At 44.8% G+C, this 27,296-nt stretch overlaps 7 protein-coding genes across 7 annotated transcripts; 5 read left to right on the forward strand and 2 right to left on the reverse strand.

The window, feature by feature from the left end:
- Nucleotides 1-1,329: 1,329 nt before the first annotated feature.
- On the forward strand, nucleotides 1,330-2,178 carry HD556DRAFT_1314570 (uncharacterized protein; the record flags this gene model as incomplete). The annotated part of the gene is made up of 2 exons (XM_041300953.1): nucleotides 1,330-1,478; nucleotides 1,761-2,178. The coding sequence occupies 2 exons, from the start codon at nucleotides 1,330-1,332 to the stop codon at nucleotides 2,176-2,178; spliced, it is 567 nt and encodes a 188-aa protein (XP_041152510.1).
- Nucleotides 2,179-4,662: 2,484 nt separating this feature from the next.
- On the forward strand, nucleotides 4,663-5,511 carry HD556DRAFT_1314571 (uncharacterized protein; the record flags this gene model as incomplete). The annotated part of the gene is made up of 2 exons (XM_041300954.1): nucleotides 4,663-4,811; nucleotides 5,094-5,511. The coding sequence occupies 2 exons, from the start codon at nucleotides 4,663-4,665 to the stop codon at nucleotides 5,509-5,511; spliced, it is 567 nt and encodes a 188-aa protein (XP_041152511.1).
- A 5,686-nt stretch (nucleotides 5,512-11,197) lies between these two features.
- HD556DRAFT_1314573 (uncharacterized protein) lies at nucleotides 11,198-11,521 on the reverse strand (the record flags this gene model as incomplete). Its single annotated transcript, XM_041300955.1, has 1 exon — nucleotides 11,198-11,521. One exon carries the CDS (start codon nucleotides 11,519-11,521, stop codon nucleotides 11,198-11,200), a length of 324 nt encoding a protein of 107 aa, XP_041152512.1.
- Nucleotides 11,522-15,802: 4,281 nt separating this feature from the next.
- Nucleotides 15,803-16,637, forward strand: HD556DRAFT_1451113 (uncharacterized protein; the record flags this gene model as incomplete). The annotated part of the gene is made up of 5 exons (XM_041307879.1): nucleotides 15,803-15,934; nucleotides 15,989-16,107; nucleotides 16,161-16,327; nucleotides 16,377-16,479; nucleotides 16,565-16,637. 5 exons carry the CDS (start codon nucleotides 15,803-15,805, stop codon nucleotides 16,635-16,637), a joined length of 594 nt encoding a protein of 197 aa, XP_041152513.1.
- A 4,173-nt stretch (nucleotides 16,638-20,810) lies between these two features.
- On the reverse strand, nucleotides 20,811-23,016 carry HD556DRAFT_1451116 (uncharacterized protein; the record flags this gene model as incomplete). Its single annotated transcript, XM_041307880.1, has 5 exons — nucleotides 20,811-21,022; nucleotides 21,738-22,403; nucleotides 22,456-22,544; nucleotides 22,673-22,767; nucleotides 22,828-23,016. The coding sequence occupies 5 exons, from the start codon at nucleotides 23,014-23,016 to the stop codon at nucleotides 20,811-20,813; spliced, it is 1,251 nt and encodes a 416-aa protein (XP_041152514.1).
- A 427-nt stretch (nucleotides 23,017-23,443) lies between these two features.
- Nucleotides 23,444-24,019, forward strand: HD556DRAFT_1451117 (uncharacterized protein; the record flags this gene model as incomplete). The annotated part of the gene is made up of 1 exon (XM_041307881.1): nucleotides 23,444-24,019. One exon carries the CDS (start codon nucleotides 23,444-23,446, stop codon nucleotides 24,017-24,019), a length of 576 nt encoding a protein of 191 aa, XP_041152515.1.
- An 8-nt stretch (nucleotides 24,020-24,027) lies between these two features.
- HD556DRAFT_1435284 (uncharacterized protein) lies at nucleotides 24,028-27,070 on the forward strand (the record flags this gene model as incomplete). The annotated part of the gene is made up of 8 exons (XM_041305404.1): nucleotides 24,028-24,283; nucleotides 24,312-24,334; nucleotides 24,392-24,707; nucleotides 24,732-24,856; nucleotides 24,955-25,216; nucleotides 25,409-25,781; nucleotides 26,406-26,662; nucleotides 26,718-27,070. The coding sequence occupies 8 exons, from the start codon at nucleotides 24,028-24,030 to the stop codon at nucleotides 27,068-27,070; spliced, it is 1,965 nt and encodes a 654-aa protein (XP_041152516.1).
- Nucleotides 27,071-27,296: the final 226 nt, after the last annotated feature.

Raw genomic sequence — 27,296 nt, forward strand, 5'->3', positions numbered from 1 at the left:
TCACGATACAGGAGAAATCCCCGCCCCCCGCCCGTTAGAGCTAGGTTCAGCTTAGGATGAAAACGTATTGTCTCGGTGTCTCGGCTCTCGGCACCCCAAGACAAGCAATATAATACAATGCCCAAGACCACCGCAGCAATAATAAAGCAAACATCTGACATCAAGTTACAGCAAAACTTCCATCCTCAGCCAATGCATCACCCCAGACACATATAATATGTGCGCTTCCAAGCACCACGCCATAAGATTCGCGGTACAATATCCAAGACTACGACAGCAACACAAGGGAAAGTGAAGGAAAATACCATGATAGCAACACAATATCATACCACCCCAGCAACAAATTCGCAAAAATCAAGCAAAATGAAGTCAAGTCAAAACAAGACCCTGTCCTCGCCTGACGCATCACCTCCAGACAAGCACCGCCATGCTACAACAGCCGCAATCAAGGAAAGTCAAGCAAAAATCAAGCAAATCAAAACAAAGTTCAGTCCTCGCCCAATACCACCGCCACCGCAGCAATCAACACACAAAAAATCACAAAAATCAAGCAAAACAAAGTCAAGTCAAAACAAAAGTCTGACCTCAAATACGCATCACCCCAGACAATCAAACAACCAAAATCAAGCAACATATCAGCAATAAAATCTCAAAGATGAAGCAAACCAAAGACAAGCCAAAATGAAATTTCGACCTTTCACCCGAGACTACCGCAGCAAAGACAACAAAATCAAGCTACGCCACAGCAATAAGATCACAAAAATCAAGCAAAATCCAGCCAAGTCTATACAAGGTTCTGTCCTCATCCATTGCGTCAATTCCATCCACGTCCGACCCATATAAAATCAGACATGAGCCACAAATCAAGGAAAGTCAAGGAATAAAACAGCCAAAATCAAGTCAAATTGCAAAATGAGATCCTGACCTCGACCAATGCGCTCAGTGTCTACCATGCCAAGATACGAGCGATACAATAGCGATGCAATCTCATACCACCACAGAAACAAAACAGCCAAAATCAAGGAATACCACAGGAACAAAACAACAAAAATGAAGCAAAATGAAGTCGAATCGAAACAGCATTCTGACCTCCACCAACGCATCGACCAAGACAAGCGCCACCCCAGCAATAACTAAAATCAAGCAAAGATACAATAAGATCCCGACCTCAGCCCAATGCCTCGCCCAATTATGATAGTCATAGCACAATGAAGTCGAGATCATGCCATCACCATAAGCAAAATAAAGCAAAGTCAAGACAACATCAAACAAAGTCAACACATCATCCTCATACCTTATCTTTGCGCAAATGAAGCATCCGCATATAATATGTATCATCCGCTCACCTTTACGCACATCAAATCAAGCAACCAAGAAAACCTTGATGGAAATGTAGCATCTGTATCCAAATATACCAACCGCATGATCATAATCAAATCAAGGAAATGCAACAAAGATAGCAACCAAGACGAATTCAAGTGCGTAATCAAATCGACGCAAGACATCAAAGATAACAACCAAGATAAATTCAAGTCCACCCCACCCCCCGCCCATGTTAGCTTAGCGTTTGGTGTCTCGGTTCATTAGGTTTCGGTGTCTCGTTAGTTTAGGCTTCGGTGTCTCGTTAGCTTCGCTTAGGATAAGGAACATATTCTCTCGGTGTCTCGTTGTCTCGGTTAATGCTTAGCATAAGGAATGTATTGTCTCGGTGTCTTGTTTCTCGGCCACATACAGTAATATGACCAACATCCCCCCACCAGACTACAACTCAAAGTCAAGCAAAATCAACAAAATCCCCCCAATACCAATACGCTCTCGCTCCACTCCCCGGCAACAAAATCATCAAAAATCACAAAAATCAAGCAAAACCAAGTCAAGTCTGCACCAAATTCTGACCTACCGCAATGCATCACCCAAGACAAGCACCGCCCCAGCAACAACAAAATTCCGTCCTCAGCCAAGACCACCATAGCAACAAAACAGCCAACATCAAGCAAAGTCCCAGCAACAAAAGCGCAAAAACATACAACAATCAAGCAAAATCAAGTCAAGTCAAAACCAAATTCCGACCTCAGCCAACACGTCACCCCAGACGAATACCACCCGCAACAATCCCTACAACAGCAACAATCAAGCAAATCAAAACTCTGTTCCCCGCCACATCCACCACAGCAATAATCAAGCAAATCAAAACTCTGTCCTCTGCCAATCCACGCATCCACCGCAGCAACTAATGCGCAAAATATAACAAAAATCAAGCAAAATGAAGTCAAGTCAAAACCAAATTCTGACCTCACAGACACATCTCCGCAGACAATCAAACAGCCAATATCAAGCAACATCACCGCGATAAAATCACAAAAATCAAGCAAAACAAAGTGAAGTCCAAACAAGATTTCAACCTCTCGCCCAAGACTACCGCAGCAAAAAATCAAGCGACTCGCACCACAACAATAAAATCATGTCAATTCAACACAAGGCTCTGTCCTCATCCAACGTATCACCCCAGACAAAGACACCGCCCCCGCCACAAATACAATAGCGCAAAAATCAAGCAAAAATCATATGCAAATTCTGACCTCGACCAAAGCGTCACCCCAGACTACGATAGCAATAACGCAGCAGAATCAAGGAAACACACCAAGCTACGAATGAAGCAAATCCCACCCGCCCACCTGTTAGAGCTAGGCTTCAGCTTAGGATGAAAACGTATTGTCTCGTTGTCTCGGTTCTCGGCACCACAACCAATACAACACGCCAGACCAAGACAGGAAGACAAGCAAAAATCAAGGAAAAGACTACGATCCCATACCACCCCAGCAACAAAATCGCAAAAATCAAGCAAAATCAAATTCAAGTCAGCACAACATTCCGACCACAAAGATGCATCACCCCATACAAGCAAGACTACTCCAGCGATAAAACTGCCAAAATACACCCGCACCGCAGCCATACAAACACAAAAAAATCACAAATATCAACCAAAATCAAGCCAAGTCATCTCAAGGTTCTGTCCTCGCCCGACCCGTAAGAAATCAATCATAAGCCATCGATCAAGGAAAGTCAAGCAATAAAACAGCAAAAGTCAAGTCAAATCGCAACCAAAGTCAATCCTCGGCCCACCGCAGAAATAATATTACGACAGCAATCATCCAGTCGAAATCAAGCAATACAAAAAAAGCGACTCGACGTACAAAATCAAGTCTACATGAATCAAAATTCTGACCTCTGCCCACGCATCGCTTCAGACCAGGGCCACCATAAGGAACATCACCAAAGCAAAGACCACAGAATAATCAAAGGAACCGCCTCCCTGAGTCAAGAATAAGAAATCACGATACAGGAGAAATCCCCGCCCCCCCGCCCGTTAGAGCTAGGTTCAGCTTAGGATGAAAACGTATTGTCTCGGTGTCTCGGCTCTCGGCACCCCAAGACAAGCAATATAATACAATGCCCAAGACCACCGCAGCAATAATAAAGCAAACATCTGACATCAAGTTACAGCAAAACTTCCATCCTCAGCCAATGCATCACCCCAGACACATATAATATGTGCGCTTCCAAGCACCACGCCATAAGATTCGCGGTACAATATCCAAGACTACGACAGCAACACAAGGGAAAGTGAAGGAAAATACCATGATAGCAACACAATATCATACCACCCCAGCAACAAATTCGCAAAAATCAAGCAAAATGAAGTCAAGTCAAAACAAGACCCTGTCCTCGCCTGACGCATCACCTCCAGACAAGCACCGCCATGCTACAACAGCCGCAATCAAGGAAAGTCAAGCAAAAATCAAGCAAATCAAAACAAAGTTCAGTCCTCGCCCAATACCACCGCCACCGCAGCAATCAACACACAAAAAATCACAAAAATCAAGCAAAACAAAGTCAAGTCAAAACAAAAGTCTGACCTCAAATACGCATCACCCCAGACAATCAAACAACCAAAATCAAGCAACATATCAGCAATAAAATCTCAAAGATGAAGCAAACCAAAGACAAGCCAAAATGAAATTTCGACCTTTCACCCGAGACTACCGCAGCAAAGACAACAAAATCAAGCTACGCCACAGCAATAAGATCACAAAAATCAAGCAAAATCCAGCCAAGTCTATACAAGGTTCTGTCCTCATCCATTGCGTCAATTCCATCCACGTCCGACCCATATAAAATCAGACATGAGCCACAAATCAAGGAAAGTCAAGGAATAAAACAGCCAAAATCAAGTCAAATTGCAAAATGAGATCCTGACCTCGACCAATGCGCTCAGTGTCTACCATGCCAAGATACGAGCGATACAATAGCGATGCAATCTCATACCACCACAGAAACAAAACAGCCAAAATCAAGGAATACCACAGGAACAAAACAACAAAAATGAAGCAAAATGAAGTCGAATCGAAACAGCATTCTGACCTCCACCAACGCATCGACCAAGACAAGCGCCACCCCAGCAATAACTAAAATCAAGCAAAGATACAATAAGATCCCGACCTCAGCCCAATGCCTCGCCCAATTATGATAGTCATAGCACAATGAAGTCGAGATCATGCCATCACCATAAGCAAAATAAAGCAAAGTCAAGACAACATCAAACAAAGTCAACACATCATCCTCATACCTTATCTTTGCGCAAATGAAGCATCCGCATATAATATGTATCATCCGCTCACCTTTACGCACATCAAATCAAGCAACCAAGAAAACCTTGATGGAAATGTAGCATCTGTATCCAAATATACCAACCGCATGATCATAATCAAATCAAGGAAATGCAACAAAGATAGCAACCAAGACGAATTCAAGTGCGTAATCAAATCGACGCAAGACATCAAAGATAACAACCAAGATAAATTCAAGTCCACCCCACCCCCCGCCCATGTTAGCTTAGCGTTTGGTGTCTCGGTTCATTAGGTTTCGGTGTCTCGTTAGTTTAGGCTTCGGTGTCTCGTTAGCTTCGCTTAGGATAAGGAACGTATTCTCTCGGTGTCTCGTTGTCTCGGTTAATGCTTAGCATAAGGAATGTATTGTCTCGGTGTCTTGTTTCTCGGCCACATACAGTAATATGACCAACATCCCCCCACCAGACTACAACTCAAAGTCAAGCAAAATCAACAAAATCCCCCCAATACCAATACGCTCTCGCTCCACTCCCCGGCAACAAAATCATCAAAAATCACAAAAATCAAGCAAAACCAAGTCAAGTCTGCACCAAATTCTGACCTACCGCAATGCATCACCCAAGACAAGCACCGCCCCAGCAACAACAAAATTCCGTCCTCAGCCAAGACCACCATAGCAACAAAACAGCCAACATCAAGCAAAGTCCCAGCAACAAAAGCGCAAAAACATACAACAATCAAGCAAAATCAAGTCAAGTCAAAACCAAATTCCGACCTCAGCCAACACGTCACCCCAGACGAATACCACCCGCAACAATCCCTACAACAGCAACAATCAAGCAAATCAAAACTCTGTTCCCCGCCACATCCACCACAGCAATAATCAAGCAAATCAAAACTCTGTCCTCTGCCAATCCACGCATCCACCGCAGCAACTAATGCGCAAAATATAACAAAAATCAAGCAAAATGAAGTCAAGTCAAAACCAAATTCTGACCTCACAGACACATCTCCGCAGACAATCAAACAGCCAATATCAAGCAACATCACCGCGATAAAATCACAAAAATCAAGCAAAACAAAGTGAAGTCCAAACAAGATTTCAACCTCTCGCCCAAGACTACCGCAGCAAAAAATCAAGCGACTCGCACCACAACAATAAAATCATGTCAATTCAACACAAGGCTCTGTCCTCATCCAACGTATCACCCCAGACAAAGACACCGCCCCCGCCACAAATACAATAGCGCAAAAATCAAGCAAAAATCATATGCAAATTCTGACCTCGACCAAAGCGTCACCCCAGACTACGATAGCAATAACGCAGCAGAATCAAGGAAACACACCAAGCTACGAATGAAGCAAATCCCACCCGCCCACCTGTTAGAGCTAGGCTTCAGCTTAGGATGAAAACGTATTGTCTCGTTGTCTCGGTTCTCGGCACCACAACCAATACAACACGCCAGACCAAGACAGGAAGACAAGCAAAAATCAAGGAAAAGACTACGATCCCATACCACCCCAGCAACAAAATCGCAAAAATCAAGCAAAATCAAATTCAAGTCAGCACAACATTCCGACCACAAAGATGCATCACCCCATACAAGCAAGACTACTCCAGCGATAAAACTGCCAAAATACACCCGCACCGCAGCCATACAAACACAAAAAAATCACAAATATCAACCAAAATCAAGCCAAGTCATCTCAAGGTTCTGTCCTCGCCCGACCCGTAAGAAATCAATCATAAGCCATCGATCAAGGAAAGTCAAGCAATAAAACAGCAAAAGTCAAGTCAAATCGCAACCAAAGTCAATCCTCGGCCCACCGCAGAAATAATATTACGACAGCAATCATCCAGTCGAAATCAAGCAATACAAAAAAAGCGACTCGACGTACAAAATCAAGTCTACATGAATCAAAATTCTGACCTCTGCCCACGCATCGCTTCAGACCAGGGCCACCATAAGGAACATCACCAAAGCAAAGACCACAGAATAATCAAAGGAACCGCCTCCCTGAGTCAAGAATAAGAAATCACGATACAGGAGAAATCCCCGCCCCCCGCCCGTTAGAGCTAGGTTCAGCTTAGGATGAAAACGTATTGTCTCGGTGTCTCGGCTCTCGGCACCCCAAGACAAGCAATATAATACAATGCCCAAGACCACCGCAGCAATAATAAAGCAAACATCTGACATCAAGTTACAGCAAAACTTCCATCCTCAGCCAATGCATCACCCCAGACACATATAATATGTGCGCTTCCAAGCACCACGCCATAAGATTCGCGGTACAATATCCAAGACTACGACAGCAACACAAGGGAAAGTGAAGGAAAATACCATGATAGCAACACAATATCATACCACCCCAGCAACAAATTCGCAAAAATCAAGCAAAATGAAGTCAAGTCAAAACAAGACCCTGTCCTCGCCTGACGCATCACCTCCAGACAAGCACCGCCATGCTACAACAGCCGCAATCAAGGAAAGTCAAGCAAAAATCAAGCAAATCAAAACAAAGTTCAGTCCTCGCCCAATACCACCGCCACCGCAGCAATCAACACACAAAAAATCACAAAAATCAAGCAAAACAAAGTCAAGTCAAAACAAAAGTCTGACCTCAAATACGCATCACCCCAGACAATCAAACAACCAAAATCAAGCAACATATCAGCAATAAAATCTCAAAGATGAAGCAAACCAAAGACAAGCCAAAATGAAATTTCGACCTTTCACCCGAGACTACCGCAGCAAAGACAACAAAATCAAGCTACGCCACAGCAATAAGATCACAAAAATCAAGCAAAATCCAGCCAAGTCTATACAAGGTTCTGTCCTCATCCATTGCGTCAATTCCATCCACGTCCGACCCATATAAAATCAGACATGAGCCACAAATCAAGGAAAGTCAAGGAATAAAACAGCCAAAATCAAGTCAAATTGCAAAATGAGATCCTGACCTCGACCAATGCGCTCAGTGTCTACCATGCCAAGATACGAGCGATACAATAGCGATGCAATCTCATACCACCACAGAAACAAAACAGCCAAAATCAAGGAATACCACAGGAACAAAACAACAAAAATGAAGCAAAATGAAGTCGAATCGAAACAGCATTCTGACCTCCACCAACGCATCGACCAAGACAAGCGCCACCCCAGCAATAACTAAAATCAAGCAAAGATACAATAAGATCCCGACCTCAGCCCAATGCCTCGCCCAATTATGATAGTCATAGCACAATGAAGTCGAGATCATGCCATCACCATAAGCAAAATAAAGCAAAGTCAAGACAACATCAAACAAAGTCAACACATCATCCTCATACCTTATCTTTGCGCAAATGAAGCATCCGCATATAATATGTATCATCCGCTCACCTTTACGCACATCAAATCAAGCAACCAAGAAAACCTTGATGGAAATGTAGCATCTGTATCCAAATATACCAACCGCATGATCATAATCAAATCAAGGAAATGCAACAAAGATAGCAACCAAGACGAATTCAAGTGCGTAATCAAATCGACGCAAGACATCAAAGATAACAACCAAGATAAATTCAAGTCCACCCCACCCCCCGCCCATGTTAGCTTAGCGTTTGGTGTCTCGGTTCATTAGGTTTCGGTGTCTCGTTAGTTTAGGCTTCGGTGTCTCGTTAGCTTCGCTTAGGATAAGGAACGTATTCTCTCGGTGTCTCGTTGTCTCGGTTAATGCTTAGCATAAGGAATGTATTGTCTCGGTGTCTTGTTTCTCGGCCACATACAGTAATATGACCAACATCCCCCCACCAGACTACAACTCAAAGTCAAGCAAAATCAACAAAATCCCCCCAATACCAATACGCTCTCGCTCCACTCCCCGGCAACAAAATCATCAAAAATCACAAAAATCAAGCAAAACCAAGTCAAGTCTGCACCAAATTCTGACCTACCGCAATGCATCACCCAAGACAAGCACCGCCCCAGCAACAACAAAATTCCGTCCTCAGCCAAGACCACCATAGCAACAAAACAGCCAACATCAAGCAAAGTCCCAGCAACAAAAGCGCAAAAACATACAACAATCAAGCAAAATCAAGTCAAGTCAAAACCAAATTCCGACCTCAGCCAACACGTCACCCCAGACGAATACCACCCGCAACAATCCCTACAACAGCAACAATCAAGCAAATCAAAACTCTGTTCCCCGCCACATCCACCACAGCAATAATCAAGCAAATCAAAACTCTGTCCTCTGCCAATCCACGCATCCACCGCAGCAACTAATGCGCAAAATATAACAAAAATCAAGCAAAATGAAGTCAAGTCAAAACCAAATTCTGACCTCACAGACACATCTCCGCAGACAATCAAACAGCCAATATCAAGCAACATCACCGCGATAAAATCACAAAAATCAAGCAAAACAAAGTGAAGTCCAAACAAGATTTCAACCTCTCGCCCAAGACTACCGCAGCAAAAAATCAAGCGACTCGCACCACAACAATAAAATCATGTCAATTCAACACAAGGCTCTGTCCTCATCCAACGTATCACCCCAGACAAAGACACCGCCCCCGCCACAAATACAATAGCGCAAAAATCAAGCAAAAATCATATGCAAATTCTGACCTCGACCAAAGCGTCACCCCAGACTACGATAGCAATAACGCAGCAGAATCAAGGAAACACACCAAGCTACGAATGAAGCAAATCCCACCCGCCCACCTGTTAGAGCTAGGCTTCAGCTTAGGATGAAAACGTATTGTCTCGTTGTCTCGGTTCTCGGCACCACAACCAATACAACACGCCAGACCAAGACAGGAAGACAAGCAAAAATCAAGGAAAAGACTACGATCCCATACCACCCCAGCAACAAAATCGCAAAAATCAAGCAAAATCAAATTCAAGTCAGCACAACATTCCGACCACAAAGATGCATCACCCCATACAAGCAAGACTACTCCAGCGATAAAACTGCCAAAATACACCCGCACCGCAGCCATACAAACACAAAAAAATCACAAATATCAACCAAAATCAAGCCAAGTCATCTCAAGGTTCTGTCCTCGCCCGACCCGTAAGAAATCAATCATAAGCCATCGATCAAGGAAAGTCAAGCAATAAAACAGCAAAAGTCAAGTCAAATCGCAACCAAAGTCAATCCTCGGCCCACCGCAGAAATAATATTACGACAGCAATCATCCAGTCGAAATCAAGCAATACAAAAAAAGCGACTCGACGTACAAAATCAAGTCTACATGAATCAAAATTCTGACCTCTGCCCACGCATCGCTTCAGACCAGGGCCACCATAAGGAACATCACCAAAGCAAAGACCACAGAATAATCAAAGGAACCGCCTCCCTGAGTCAAGAATAAGAAATCACGATACAGGAGAAATCCCCGCCCCCCCGCCCGTTATGAGACCCCCTAGGATCCACCTAGGATCAATTTAGTCTCAGCTTTTGACACAGCTTGTTTCATGCAATGGTGGGAGTCCAGGACTCCCTCTGTGCACAAGCCCATCAACCTCTATATACTTCACAGCTTGTTCATGCAATGGTGGGAGTCCAGGACTCCCTCTGTGCACAAGCCCATCAACCTCTATATACTTCACAGCTTGTTCATGCAATGATGGGAGTCCAGGACTCCCTCTGTGCACAAGCCCATCAACTCCTATGTAAGATAGCAGTTTATGGATTTAATAAATGTCACATCATATGATGTGCTGCTCTTAATCTATCTACAGTATTCCAGCAAGAGTTCCACATGTATGTGATATGTTCATCAAATTCATATGATCACTATCTTACTCTACAGCTGTCTATGAAATGGTGGGAGTCCAGAACTCCCTGTGTGTGTGGGCACATCAACCATCATGTACTCCACAGATCAATGTCCATGCATAGCGGGAGTCCAAGACTCCCTCTGTGTGTGGGCACATCAACCATCATGTACTCCACAGATCAATGTCCATGCATAGCGGGAGTCCAAGACTCCCTCTGTGCACAGGCTCATCAACCATCATGTACTCTACAGATCAATGTCCATGCATATCGGGAGTCCAAGACTCCCTCTGTGCACAGGCTCATCAACCATCATGTACTCTACAGATCAATGTCCATGCATATCGGGAGTCCAAGACTCCCTCTGTGCACAGGCTCATCAACCATCATGTACTCCATATATCAATGTCCATGCATAGCGGGAGTCCAAGACTCCCTCTGTGTGTGGGCACATCAACCATCATGTACTCCACAGATCAATGTCCATGCATAGCGGGAGTCCAAGACTCCCTCTGTGCACAGGCTCATCAACCATCATGTACTCCATATATCAATGTCCATGCATAGCGGGAGTCCAAGACTCCCTCTCATATCGGGAGTCCAAGACTCCCTCTGTGCACAGGCTCATCAACCATCATGTACTCCATATATCAATGTCCTTGCATAGCGGGAGTCCAAGACTCCCTCTGTGCACAGGCTCATCAACCATCATGTACTCATAAGGTAGACAACTTGCGAATTCAACGAACATCACGTGCCACAGCGTTACTTAGAGTGACAAAGCTGAAATTTCAAAATCAATTCAACAGGAGCAGAATGTATAAAAGTAGTTTATGCCGAAGAGCGAACACCATCATGACTCGAAGAAATATGAATGGCTTTGCGGTGCCCGCAAGCATGAGGCCTCCCAAGCCACTGTCTCCCATCAACGTCTGCAGGAGCAACAAGATGCCGAGATTTGCCTTCGCGAGACGGATATTCGAGTGCATCAAGCGCATTTGTTGGTGCTCGACAAGGAGGCCGAGACCCTCCGGCTCAAGATACAGTTTCACCAGATGATGCAGGGCAACAGGACCCCAGCGTCGGATGGAGCCGCGTGATTCGTTTGTCGTCGTTATCATTGTTGCACTTTGTTTGTTGTTGCTGTTGCGTGTTGTCGCTATCATTTTATTTGTACTACCATCATATGTTCTGTTTTTTGTTGTTGCATGTATGTTTTTCTCCTACACTGTTCTCATTCCTGCCTTCATTGGTACTGCTCTGATTCAAGTTGGTGTTACATAGGTACATATATATGTTGTACATTTGGTAGTAGCACATGTCAATATGATCCTCATCCTGCCCTACATTGTGCATGAGATTGAGGACTGTCAAAGAGCTCATCCATTAGCTGTCACGAGTTCCAAATACAAACCATTATACGTTCCTAAATTCTAAGTCCTTTAAGCGCCCAGTCACAGCGCCTGTTACTAAGAAAGTATTTATAGTCGAAGATGTCCCAACAACGGCGTCTATTGTAGAGTTACCTAAAGAACCTATGAACGAGTCACGTGACTTATCGGAGTATGCCGGACTAAACTTTATTCCAAACGACCCTGACAGAATGTTCCAGAACCTTACGGTTGCTGCGGCACATGTCATGACATCATAGTTATATATAGAATCAGTACGATATCATCTTATTATTTGATTGGTAGTTAGTTCAGACTCAGTTTCGATCTCAGTTACAATATGTGTATATAGGTAGTGTCTTGTAGTCAGTAGTTCTTTAGTTCAAACCTCTTGTATCTCCAAGTGAGCAATACCAAGACGTACCTGCTGCCTTATCCTTTTTTGTGATTATCTTGTTGTTTGAGTCCTAGTCTCTGCCCAGCATTAATTCGTTATTGGGTTGTGACATTAGCTTTGCATGAGTAGCCTGACCTGGAGTGCCCTCATATGTCCTGTCACCAACTACCTCATCACCATCTGGAGCCTCAAACTCTTGAGCAATGAAATCTTCACCCTCTCCACAGGCCCACTTTAGAGAACTCTCATATGTTCCATCCTGTTTGCGACGATCAATTTCGAAGCAGATGATCATATTGTGCAGGATGATACAACACTTGATCCACTGCACAGCAAAATCAAGGTCTTTCTCCGACTGAATCCTGAAATGGAGCTCTCGAAGGGACTGAAACTGTCCCTTCAAAACAGTGAATGTGTGTTCAACACAAACACGAATCTAAATAAATGTAAATCAATTGAAAATTACCAAAAAAAAAATATACCTTAGAGAGGTGATAATTGAATGTCTTCTGGTTCTTTGTCAGCCATCCATTGTGAGGCTTCTTGAAAGGGGCAATACACCATGGTTCCAATGGATAGGCACTGTCCGCCCAAACCCAATGACCATCAGGCAGAAGATCAGCATGCTCTTCATAGAGATGAGTAGACCGAAAAGCAAATGCATCGTGGACACTCCCAGGGTGACCAAGAGAGTAGTCGATAATCAGGAGGTTGTGGGGCAAGATGACTGCCTAGAATTAAATTAATTTTTGCACATGAAGATGGAAAAAAAAAATACCTGACAGCCAAGGGAATACTTGTACTTCCTATCATAAAATGTCTCACCATAATAACCAGGTTTAGTGAACAGATCCATGGTTGAGCCATCATTGGCTAGAAAGCCACCTCTCCACTCTGGACAAGTATGTGACTCGGCAAATTTCCGAGCCAGGTCACTATCCTCAGAGTCACCTGCTGGGAAGCAGATGAACTGATCATGGGCATCAAGTACCACGACCATCACACGATTAGTGCAATTGACCACTGACCCAACACTCACACCTGCCCATTAAGCAATATCCTTCAAGAGTAATGGCATTGCCATAGTGGCCTGCCCGATTCAAAAAAATGGCAAGCTGGATGGAGACAGGGAGCTGAGAATTGTTGGACTGGTTCTGGAAGATAGGGTGATCAGAGATATGATCGAGGATATCGTCAAAGATCTCTGGGTTGACACGAAGTTTTTGCTGGAACAGGTGAGGGCAGTGTTCCTCATGGTGAACCAGCATATGAAGCTGAGGTGCTCGTGGAGGGGGCTCATTGGGCTTATGGAGTACACGTGCCCTCTTGACCTCGTCACGAAGAGCAGCAATGGTGTCCTGGAGCCTGTCGTAGGGTGCAGCAACGTTATCGGATTCGTCACTGGAAGAATCTGAAATCATCATCTGAAGTTGAAAGCGAGTCCAGGTCAGAGTTGGTGTCAGACTCAAAGTCTGACCAGTCGTCGAGGATATCCTGATACTGCAACTTGGCTAATGCAAGTGCAGCCTGATCAACAGCATTCAAGATGTCTTTACGTGTGGATTGATGAGGCATGGTGCGGGGGAATTCACAGTGTGATCTCTTATCAGCTCGTCCGATCTCCAACTGATTTGTCAGAGTTTGAATCGGAGTTTGAATTCCACCACCATCAGCGTGCTGATTCATTGACCTCCACCTCTGAGACCGTCATACCCTAACATCCGCCAAGTCTTTGTTGACCTCCACCAGACTGTCGCTAACATCCACCAAAGTTCCGATCCCCTGCTACATGCAGCCACTCTGGGTTTGCAGTCACTCTCGCACACATGTGGTCTCTTATCCGTTCATTCACATTCGTATCTGCTCGTATCTGTTCGTTCACATTCATATCTGCTCGTATCCAGTCATTCTCACTCATGTCTACCTGTTTACACTCATTTACAGCCGTTCATTCATGCTTGCACACATTTTGTTATGCATCCTAACGGTGCTCGGTCACGCCAGTCCCCAACACATTCGCACTTCTCCTCACAGCCTGGTTGAGCCCAAGCCATGGCTTCAAGCACCAACACGTGCGTCATCCCACATGGCGTAGAGCCAGCACTTGAGTGTGCCAGGATTGAGGGATGTTCAAGGGAGGATAGTAGGGAGCTGTCATATCCCGTGTTCTGGATCCGGACCTATCACACTCATCATTTCCGGATTTCCGGATCCGGCTGACTTCTATATATTGTCCGGATCCGACCCACGTCTAACTTCCGTGCCTTATCCCTTTGGTATTTCCCTTATCAGTTAGTACACTTTATTTTCCGTCCCTTATTCATTTCCGTCTTCATTTTACTAAGGACCTCCACTCGTCTTAGGATTGACTCCTATAGACTTATCACCTCCGCCTCTACCTTTGGTAGTCCTCCACTGTTTCCTTTCTAGTTCGGACTTTGTCCGGATTAGTCTTATCTCTTGTTCCCGAACGTCCACCGGAATTCCTGCGCATCGGACATCGGACTCCGGACATCGCCCGACGCCCTCCGGACATCGTTCAACAGCCTTCGGAAGTTAGGGGCGCAGCGCACAAGCTGAAGCCAAGCCCTTCGGATCCGACCCTTGAGCACGTTCTTAACAGGAGCCAGGGCACGCTGAGTAGACGGCAGGCTGAGCAGACAGAAAGCTTTGATTCCCTCTCTCCCTCCAGTCGATATTTAATTACATGTCAGCGCATTAACTAGTAGCTACGAATATATTTGTTTTATCCTTAGTGCATTGAAATCTCCTAAGTGCTTTGAAGTCCGCTCATATGCATATGTCATGCCGCCTGTGCTGCAGCTGTTGGATGCTGTTTTAGCCGAGTTTCTCGACGCCTTTAGGCGGTGTTGGAAGGTTTAGCCGTGCTCTACGCGAGTTTCCAAAAGTTTTTGGAAGTTATTTTGAGTCCCACTAGTATCTGCTGCACACATCGTTTTGTCTACACTGCTCTACTCATGATTGTGTCTCCACAGTGTTTGCCGCTTCGTCATCGTCATCTCATAAGCATGTCACACTGTGGTCACATCATGTGATGTTCGTTAAATTCGCAAGTCATCTACCTTAGTGGGAGTCCAAGACTCCCTCCGTGCACAAGCCCATCAACTCCTATATACTTCACAGCTTGTTCATGCAATGATGGGAGTCCAAGACTCCCTCTGTGTGTAGGCACATCAACCATCATGTACTTAATAGATCAATGTCCATGCATAGTGGGAGTCCAAGACTCCCTCTGGGCACAGGTACATCAACCATCATGTACTCAAATCAAATTTTGAAACTCTTGAAAACTCAGTTAAACACCAGCTAAACACTAGCGATACTCAAAGTACTTTTCGAGACTCGCTAAAACACTCGCTAAGGCCCGCTAAGACTCGGCTTGAGTTTGTAAAACTCGAGCTTAAAATGCTCGGCACACCATCAGCATGATATCGGACTTGGAAACAACACTTAGGCATTTGCAGGAGTATTAGGGGAGCTCAAAGTTGAACACTCACATTTATGCTTATCGTTGCTTACACTTACACCCCCATTCTCACTGATTTGTACTGTCGATTGCCAGCCACTAAGATATATCTTCCAGTGTCAGCACCATGCCAAAGAAGGATGCTGCCCTTGCTATCCCGGATGTTCATTGGTCCAAAGACATGACATGGAGCCTACTGTCGGAGGTTGAAAAGGACGATAACAGGCTGGTGTTGCTTGGCAAGCGGAAAAAGAAGGAGGTGAGTATTTAGTTTCAGATACTTGCATATACTATGTTCTTGACATTGAAGCAGAATACATCTGGGGACAGCAAGATAACAGTATTTCAACAGATCGGAGCTGTTGTCTTACCTAAGAGCTATAAGCTCAATCCGACAGCAACAGGCAAAGCTGTCAAATGGAAGTATGACCAGTATGTTACTTTATTTTAGATTGCATCATATGAGGGACTCACACCACACATAGCTTAATGCGGAAATATCAGCAACATGGCAAACATCTCAGAACCACTAGTGAGGGGATTTATGGCTCTGATGTGGAAGATAACCCGTCCAAAAATGAGTTCTTCGACTGTTATGTCCCTGTGGGTGGACCTGATTCAACAACCACCATCAAGATGCAGAGCATCTGGGGTATGATTTCTTGTATATTTTCATATGCTTGATTTGATTGTTTGAATAGATGAAATTGTCGCCAAATTCCCATTCTTCCCTGTTCTACACCGAATTCTTTTGTCAGATGTTCTTGTGAGGGCAAAGCAGCACATTGCCAAGGTTCCGAAGAAGTGAGGCATGGAGGAAGTATTGCTTAAGTTGCAAACATAAGTTTATCTAATGTTTGAACCTGTTCTCAACTGATACTTCTGGTAGAAAAAGCATGGATGCTATCAATGCTCGTGCCGATGCAGAGATGAGGCTCAAGAGCCGTGACCTTCTTCTCTGAGAGTTTACTGCTATCTCGACAGTTGAGCAGTATCAAGAGAGGCTTGAGGAGTTGGAGCATAATCTTGCTAATCCCTGACTTCCCAAGTGTGCTCATGCTCACTACTCTCCTGATTGGGATAAAATTGAGTAGAATAAGTCTTATGTGCTCTGGCCCTATACCCTTTTAATTTTCCTACACTCATTAATTCTTACACTCCCTGGTCATGACCAGTCCTTCATCTCATTACTCCTTTATGTTTTCCTGCTCACTTTTATAGATACTTTTGATGCAGATTGACACAGATTGATAGATATTTAGTTACATCTGTCGGAATGCTAGTAGTTCTTCAACTAAATGCTGCCGCTTCGCTTCACCACCTTGCTCATCATTATCCATAGGAAGATCAGTGGGTCCTCTATCTTCTTCTTCCTCTGCTCGAGTGTGCACAGCAGAAAAATCTTCTCCCTTGGTTGCTCCTTCAACATCTATCACCAGATTATGAAAAATAATTGCAATAGTCATCCATTGACATGCTGCTCGATGTTGATACGAAGTCCCCTCAAGCATTGCCAGTGCCCCTTCGAAGCACCTATGCAGTGCTCTGATCGCACCCTAAGATGAGCAACAGCACTATCAAACAAGGTGTTATCTGGGAGAAGTGATGCAGGTCGCTTGTGCACTGGAATTGTATGAGCACTGACAGAATAAGCTGAGTCTACCCATGCAAACTCATTGCCAGCAACAAACCAGTCAGCATGTCTAATGGCAGCTGTATGCTCAAATGCAGAAGCATCATGAGCAGATCCAGTAAGGCCATGTGAATAGTCTATAATGTGGAGATTTGATGGGGTGAATATTTTTTCTCTATGAGAGAAGGAAATTACCTGTAGATTAAGCCCATAATTTGCTTTTTGAGTGAAGTAGGCATCTCCATTTAATCCAGGTTTTGCATATAGAACAACAATTATCCTATCATACATTACCCAGCCCTCCCTCCAAGTCCCCTGAAATCCAAGGTGATTGTCAACCCAACATCTCTCCACTTCCTTTTCCTCCCAAGTGGGCAAGTGCACAAATGCATTATGTAGAGATTCAATGGCCGTAAAACATCGCTCAGTGAATTTCTCAACACTACCCTTGGAGATCCCTGCATAGCAAGCAATATCTTTTAATGATGCACCATTTCCATAGCAACCCATTCAATAGAGTGTGACAGCAAGCTGCAATTGAACTGGAGCTTGTGCATTGTTGGAATTATTTTGGAAAACCACATGGTCCTCAATCAGATTGAGCAACACATGGAAGACTTCTGGTGACACCCAAAGCATGTTAACAAATCGAGAGTGGTCAGATGGATTCTGGGCAAACTCCCAAGCAAGGCGAACACTGGGGGCTTTGGTGACAGAGGATCATTTCTGTAGATAGCATATACATTAAATCATGAGGACACAAGCAATATCACAATTAAGGAGTAAAGCAGCATCTTCTGGTGTCAATTCTGGATTGGTGAGGGTGCGGAGGACCATGAACAACAGATATGCATGAAGATACTGATCATGTAAACAAACTTGTGCCATGGTACAGTGGCCTCACACTGGCTGCACAACAATTGAAATTTGCTCAATATTACATAATCAGCTTTGGTGTGTAATTGGAGGGTGTAAGCATAAGCAATGATAAGCATAAATGTGAGCGTTCAACTTTGAGCTCCCCTATTAGCTAGTCTGGATAAATCTTAGCTACAACTTGCAAATAGAACAAAAAATTACTTACCTTGTTGAGTGCATGACACTTGATGGTGTCATGCTCAGCGCTGTAGGTGAGCATCCAGATTTGAGGGTGAGGTCGATGACACCAACATGCTCAGCATGAGACGAAGCTTCGGAATTTGCCGAACATTTAAACTCTGCCAAAATCAATGTCACATATATGCATAGATAGGGGATTTGATCTCATTGATTCCACCCCACTGTAACTAGTATGCCTCAGCCATCCACACATCAAGAACTCCTGGATATTGTAGATCAGGCTGAACTTGCTTTGGCCAAGCTACAGCACCAGGATATCTTAGATGATTGGTCTGACTATGACTCCGACTCTGACTCTGACTCCGACTCCAACTCTAGCTCCGATGATTCCAGCTCTGGCACCTCACTTTCTACTTCAGATGATGACACAATCAATCTGTCTTTTAGCTCCCCCCCATCCCCCCTCTCCCCTATGACAGGGACCTCCAATTCTTCTAGCGACAGTTCTACATCTTCAGATGATGTCATTTTGCCTTACAACAGGCTCTACAATACCATTAATGCCCTCTGTGATGAGGTTCAGAAGGCTCGTGTACTCCATAAGCCTGATGAGCTTCCTCCACGAGCCTCTCAGCTTCACATGTTAATTCATCATGAAGAACACTGCCCTCACTTGTTTTGGCAGAAACTTCGCGTCGACCCCAAGATTTTTGATGACATCCTCGATCATATCTCTAATCACCCTATCTTCCAAAACAAATCCAACAATCCTCAGCTCCCTGTCTCCATCCAGCTTGCCATTTTTTTGAATCGGGCAGGCCACTATGGCAATGCCATTACTCTTGAGGATATTGCTTAATGGGCAGGTGTGAGTGTTGGGTCTGTGGTTAATTGCACTAATCGTGTGATGATTGCGGTGCTTGATGCCCATGATCAGTTTATCTGCTTTCCAGCAGATAACTCTGAGGATGCTGATTTGGCTCGCAAATTTGCTGAGTCACGTACCTGCCCAGAGTGGAGAGGTGGCTTTTTAGCCATTGATGGTTCAACTGTGGACATTTTCACCAAACCTGGTTACTATGGTGAGACATTTTTTGATAGGAAATTCAAGTATTCCCTTGGCTGTCAGGTATTTTTGTATTTTTTTATATTCTTGTGCAAAAATTGATTTAATTCTAGGCAGTCATTTTACCCCATAACCTTCTTATTGTGGATTATGCTCTGGGTCATCCTGGAAGTGTCCATGATGCATTTGCTTTTCGATCTACCCGTCTCTATGAAGATCATGCTGACCTTCTGCCTGATGGTCATTGGGTTTGGGCAGACAGTGCATATCCATTGGAGCCATGGTGCATTGCCCCTTTCAAGAAGCCTCGTAATGGGCAGCTGACAAAGAACCAGAAGTCATTTAATTATCACCTCTCTAAGGTATTTTTTTGAAGGGCCATATTTTAATAAATTGATTTTATTTATTTATTTAGATCCATGTTCATGTTGAACACACATTTGCTGTTCTAAAGGGATGGTTCCAGTCCCTTTGAGAGCTCTGGTTCAGGATCCAGGCTAAAAAAGACCTTGAGTTTGCTGTACAGTGGATCAAGTGTTGCATCATCCTGCACAACATGATCATTCGCTTTGAAATTGAGCATCACAAGAAGGATGGAACATACCAGAGTTCTCTAAAGTGGGCCCGTGCGGAGGGGGAAGATTTTATTGATCAAGAGATTGAGAGTCCAGATGGTGAAGAAGTAGTTGGTGACAGGACATATGAAGGCACTCCAGGTCAAGCTGCTCGTGCAAGGCTGATGGATGCACTCTTTGATAGTCCTCACTCAGGTGCAAACCGCAGGGAAGGATGACAACCAAAAACAATGCTTGCTTGAACATGTACTACTACTAATACACCTGTACAACAAATGTATATACCTATGTAGCATGAATGAAAGTACTACAAGACATAAAACATGTACATATCCAATGGAACAAATAAGTAACAACAAATGTCAACAACAACAACAACAACAACAACAACAACAACAACATGACAAAGCAGACAGGATGAGGGGATGGATGATGACAGATGCGGATGGCGACAGATGCGAACAACAACAGATGTGGACAACGACAAGATGTGGACAACACGAGGAAATAACTCATCCACTGGATCTTGAGGCAGAGAGTTTCTGCTTCCTTATCAAGCACCAAGGAATGTGCTTGGTGGACTCGAATATCCATCTCATGAAGCCGAATTTCAGTGTCTTTGACCTCCTGCTGGCACTGATGGCTGACTGTGGCTTGGGAGGTTTCGTGCTCCCAGGTAGCACGGAGCCACTTGTATTTCTTCATGTCGCGATTGTGCTTGCTTTTGGCTTCGAGCTTGGCGATGTAGCATTGATGTTTGCCCTCATGGTGCAACATCACGCTCGACTGGAAGCTATCAATTTCATCCTTCACCTGCTCCACCTGCTGCGATATGTCCGACTTCACCTTTTTCTTCGTCAAGCTGCTGGCACTTTTTGGAAGTGTCATCTGGGGCGTGGGGGATATATGATAATATGACGATGAAGTGGTGTTGCGTGTCGTCGATGAGGGCATTGATATGCTGCGTGATATGACCAATGGTATTTTGTGGTGCCCCCCACGGCTTGACGGTTTCTGTGTGGCAAACATGGACCAGTGAAGGTGAGGAATCTTGACTATAGGTGAAACACTAAAAACTGATGGGGGCTCTACAGCAAGACCTGGATATGAGAATACGACTCGACCCAAAGGACAGCTACTGAGAGAAGTTCCTTGCTAATACAATGGAGGGAAACTCTGTCAATTAGATGGGCGCTGATAGATGCGAGAAGGTAACGTGCGCGAAGGCGATGCGAAGGTGTGCGTGAGCGAGAGATGCGGAGGGTACACGCGTCAGTGGAGGCGCGCTTGAGCGATGAGGGAGGGTGTCCTTAAGAGAGTAGCAAGAGCACAGGTGACAATCAGTGGAGGAGTATAACCAGATTTCTAGTATTGAGGGGGACTATACACTTTGCAGTATATCAAGATAAGGGAAAAGTAAGTCCCAGAACCGAAAGAACCCTCCCTCTATTTAAGAAGGGAGATTACGCTATGTGGCACACTTCCGAGCATGGTCCCAAACCGAGTAACCATATCAACTCTAAATATATTCTAAGTTTAAATAGACTCTCTGTATGTAAGCGTGGAGGTCGGACCGAAGGTTCATTAATTGAATGAGAGAGATAAAAATAACGCACCAGTAAATCAGCAAGAACAAAGGACGGATGGACAGACAGTAGGAGCGTGAAGGCCTAAGGGGACGCGCGCGAAGGACGCGAGTGAGTGTGTGATGTGCGAGTGAGGCACGTACGTAGGGCACGCACGCGAGAGCACAAATGACTGGTCCTTTGGATATGAGCTGATACATGTAGGGAATTAAATGGGTAATAAGGCTGTATATCCGGCATTGAGAGGCGCGAGTCTCTACACCGGTTGTTGTACATAGATGCCGGAGTTCTTGACGGCACAACAAACAGTTCCGGAGCAGGGGAGGCAGGAGGAGAGGGTGATGAAGGGAGTTGTTGCTTCTTCCCTGCAACTGGGGAAGGGCTACCAGGGCCATTGTCGAGCATCATGATGTTGTCGGCGATATTGTCACCGTCATCTGGCGGAAGGCCAGGAAGGTGAAGGTGAGAGGGCGAATGTGATGGTAAGGGGGGAGGGGGAGTAGAGTGTCGCAATGTTGAGTAGTCATGTGTTACCGGTGGGTACATACCGCCAGCAAAAGTTTGAGGCATGTGGTGCCCATGTTGGTAGGCAGATGGATGATCTGAGACATCAGGAGTGTGTGATGACCGCTGACTGTCACCATAGTACATGGAGGGACCAGCCCCACCATGCGGTTGAACGAGGGAGTAAAAGGCACCTGTGTGGTTGACACCAGGTCTTGATAAGTGCACCTTTGCAGCCATGGATGGATTAGAGTGCCAAATGGCATCAAGTTCCGTGTACCATGGCAGCTTGAGAAGCGCGGCATCTAAAACAATTGATCAGCCAGGAACGAGAAAAAAATGGGACTAAAAACTCACCCAGCAGATTTTTTGCTGAAGTCCCCTCAACTGGCATGACACCAGCACCTGTACTGCTGAACGACACCTTAATTTGTTTGTATTTACCCCTGAGACTGCGTGAATTTTAGGATTTTTTTAATAATGGAATGAAAAATATGATTAGACTTACGTCCTGATACGATTGCAGACTGCATCACAAAATTTCTATGGATTGACTGAGTATGCAGTGCCGTACTTGACATGGTCCGTGAAGATGAGCTTAGTGAGAACACTGTATATCTGCCCCTTATCTGAGCCTGAGGGACCATCATCCGCAGCAGCCATGGCTTTCTTGCCATCAGAATAGAATAGAATTCAACAATCGGCAGGGTAGGTGGTCAGATAGTTCACCAGTGTGTCAGTAAGTGCACGGTCATGGTGCCACTGGATGGCGAGCCAGGGTCCAGACTGTTCCAGAGGTGGGTGTGAGGTGGAATGACCTTGAATATTTGATTCCTCATCCATCGCCCCCAAGTGCGATGGAGTATGAGCGTTGAGGCGTGCAGAACGACGGGCACGTTGTCGATGGGCAGGAGGCATGGTACTTTCAAAGTCCACCATATGATGCCGGCCTGACTTTGAATCTAGGTCATTGGCCGAGGTTTCTTCCTGAGAGTTCAAAGTGTTTAGCTGGCGTCTAAGCAAGTTTTCAAAAGGTTTTGAAAGTTATTTTGAGTAACACTATTGGACGGTATACAAGCAAAAAGGTGCGCAAGTGTCTGAGGACGAAAGAATGTGGTTGTTGAGTGACTAGGTGGGCAGGGAAGAAAAAAGTTCATAGTCTGCTGACCCTTGCAAGTTAGTTTGTTTGTTGCTTTACGGACATTGTTTTTCTACCACCAGAATGATCACTTGTCCAGGCTGTGCTAAAGACTTCGAACTTGCTGGGCATTCTCATCACCTTGCTACTACCAAAAATCCACCATGTGCAGCTTTATTTCAGCATCATTCTAATTTTTGTGTTGATATGGACAATGATCACGGCCCAACTCACTCTGATAATCACAACACCTTTGAACCTTACTCACTGACAGAATTTATAGGTGACTACTTTGGTACCTACAATGAAGAAGATTTCGAGTGGCCAGAGGTCCGTCGAGTCATGGAGTCTGACTCTGAAATTCAGGAAGAGGATGAGGATGAGGACTGTGATGAACTTGGAGATGGAGATGCCATAGCTGCTCATGATGCAGAGCTTGAGCATAGATGGGAATGCCCTGTGGACCCTGCATCACAGGACATCGATTTTCCTGACTTGGAGGATGTATCTCTGCAACCACAGCCATGTCATGCGGAACAACGACAAGCAGAAGCACCCCTTGGCCAACACCCCACTATCAAGGAGTTCCCACAGCATGGTGCAGGAGCTCCATTGCATTGTGCCGGCACTACAGCCTTCACCTCCTATAAAGATAAACTGTCTGGCTCGGAAAATATTTGGGCTCCCTTCACATCTCCTGTAGATTATGAGGTCATGAAGTGGGCAAAGCTTCGTGGTGCCGGGTCAACAGCTTTTTCAGAACTGCTGGCAATTGATGGCTAATATTCTGAATGGTGTTATCGCAGCTTCATGATGCATTAGGTCTTTCCTATCGAAATTCCTGTGAACTCAATCAGATCATCGACCAAGAGCTGCCATGCAGACGACCATGTTTCAAACACGAAGAGATCATTGTTGCCAATGAGGTGTTTGATGTATACTCACACGATATTATGGAGTGTGTCAAAGCTCTCTACTCAGACCCATATTTCTCACAACATCTCCTTCATGCTCCCAAGCACCATTATGTTAATTCCGAACAAGACTGTGAGAATGTATTACGATCTTCACACAGGCAAGTGGTGGTGGTCTACCCAGGCAAGTGATCATAAATTCATGTTGCCCACAAGTGCTTACCATGGCCTCACAATACAGAAAGAGCTTGAGACCAAGAAACACAGAGCCACTGTCATACCCATTATCCTTTCATCAGACAAAACTCAGGTCACCATGTTCAGAAACAAATCCATGTATCTGGTCTACATGACAATAGAGAATATTCCAAAGGAAATTCATCAAAAACCATCTCGACGAGCATGGATCCTTCTCATATATCTGCCAACTGCAAAACTCAAACACATTACCAACAAGGCAGCTAGATGTCGGACTTCAACTAATCTATTCCACGCCTGCTTGCATCAAATCTTAGAGCCATTGAGAGTCCCCGGAGAAGACGGTGTTGCCATGGTGAGTGGGGATGGAGTCGTATGCTGAGGACATCCTATTCTTGCCTGTTATTCTGCAGATTACCCAGAACAACTGCTGACGACAGGAATTAAATCAGGAGAGTGTCCAAAGTGCGACGTTCCACAGGACGAGCTGGGATGTCCAGACATTCCTGTGAAGCTTTGAGACCTTATAGCAATTCTTGCTGCGTTGTTGCTGGTTGATGAGGACTACAGCATGTGGATGAGAGCATGCCAGGAGTGTGGGATCAGCCAGTCTTCAAACCATTTTGGGAGGACCTCCTGCACGCTAATATCTTCCAGTCAATTACGCCAGATGTATTGCATCAGCTCTATCAGGGCATCATCAAACATCTGATTGAGTGGATCAAGGAAGCATACAGTGAGGCCGAGATTGATGCTCGTTGTCGCAGGCTTCCACCAAACCATAACATTCGCCTATTTATGAAAGGTATCAGTAGCCTTTCCCATGTCAGCGGAACAGAACACAACCAAATATACTGCTTCCTGCTTGGTGTCACCATTGATATCTGATTGCCTGGAAATATTGACAGTGCTCACCTTATTCATGCTGTTTGTGCCATCCTCGACTTCCTCTACCTTGCTCAGTACCCTTGCCACACTGATCAAACTCTCAACCTTCTTGATGACGCTTTCACGCGCTTTCACAACAACAAGGGGATATTTGTCGATCTCGGGATTTGAGCTAATTTCGATCTTCCGAAACTTCATTTCTTCCATCATTATGTGCATATGATCAAACTATATGGCACAACTGACAACTACAACACCGAGTACACTGAGCACTTACATATTGATCTTGCAAAGGATGCTTACAGGACTACCAACCATAAAGACGAGTATCCACAAATGACCCTCTGGCTTGAAAGATGCAAGAAGATGGTATGGCACAATAATTTTGTCCAATGGCGCCTCACTAGTGATTCTCCTGTACAAGACAGGTTACCGCCTGACATGGACTATCATCACACACTCAAGATGACTAAACACCCGACTGCAAAACATGTTCCATTGGACTGTATCATTTGTGATTACAGTGCCACATTTTTCATGGAGGTGTTAGCTCATTATGTCATTCACACTGTAAGGAATACCGAGTGGTTGACGCCAGAAATAGCCGAAGTAACACTCACCTCTACCATCACCATCGAAAACTTCAGCACGGACCTCATCATCATCCTATCCTTGTTCCCCATCAATGCCTCGTATAATCGACCCTTATTATTCTCGTCTCCATTATCCTGCTCGCAGCCGAACCGCCGAAAACTGTCAAACCCATGCGCACTCTCGTTATCCTGTCAAACCATACCCATTCATACCTCCGCTCGCTCATTTTCGTACTCTTTCGCGCTACATCTACTCTACCTTCTCGGACACGACAATTCTACCTTCAGACTCTGTTTTTCGCATTCAATTTCGGCCTAGCCATCAATAAGGACCCTTACTATTCTAAAGTATAAGTAGCCCATGTACAGTCCATACTGACAGGCAATCATACCCAGTCTCGAAGTCTCACTCTCGCATTCATTAATATAACTATAACTATCATCTAAAAATGTCTCAAAATCATCACATTCCCTATTGTCTAACGTTCGCTGATAGCTATCTACTCTTTAGCGCTCGTATATCCTCCAGCGGTCTCCACACCCCTTTGCACTCGCGAGTCGTACACCGACTTACAGCACCAATCAACCCACTTTGTTTGCAGTGCAACTCAAACGAGAAGCTGCCCACATTGTCCTTCCCTTCCAGACTGTCACCACATTCCATAGGGTCAAATTTCGCACAATCAACACCAGTGGATATTGTGACCCAACAGCTACAATCGATTCAGTGCATTGTCAACCACCATGGAAGGACAACAAAGGGTATATTATCCCTGGATGTTTTGACACTGTTTTAGTCAACAAAGGTGATGGTGGGCCAACGGGTGTTAATGGTGCATGTTTTTGTACTACTCCCTTACTACACTAATATTTGATCGTGAATTTCAGGGTATCATGTTGCACAAGTCCGTGTCATCTTCACACTGAGAAGTCATGCTGCGGCTGCCTTATTTTGCACACCTGCCAAGGCACCTACCCACTTTGCTTATGTGGAGTGGTTCATGCCATTTGGGCAACCTGAAGCAAACCATGGTTTGTACAAAATTTCCCGTGTCATTCATAATGGAGAGTGTCTCGCGAGCATCATCAATATCTCTGATATTCGCAGGAGTGTACACCTTATTCCAAAATTTGGCCCAGTTGTACCTCATGAATGGACGAGCAGTACCGTTCTGGAGCTTTGTTCTAGCTTCTTCGTAAACTCATTCAGTGACAGGCATGCTTATCTCACTATAATCTGACTGGCGGAATTTACTCCAAGTTCATTGGAAATACTGTCGGGAGAAGTAAAGACGGAGATCTCAGGATGAGAGGTACGAGCGCATCCGTCATGCACCCACTCATGACATCGGCCAAGTGCCAAAGGTCTTAAACTCATTTCCTATTTTCTTTCCTATTTTCTCTGTGCCCCCATAGTTTAAAACAACATCCTAGCCATGTGCGCATCTCAGTCTCTTCCCGATACTG

This window comes from Suillus plorans (genome assembly GCF_016647745.1).
Source record: "Suillus plorans strain S12 chromosome Unknown HD556scaffold_121, whole genome shotgun sequence".
Taxonomy (NCBI): domain Eukaryota; kingdom Fungi; phylum Basidiomycota; class Agaricomycetes; order Boletales; family Suillaceae; genus Suillus; species Suillus plorans.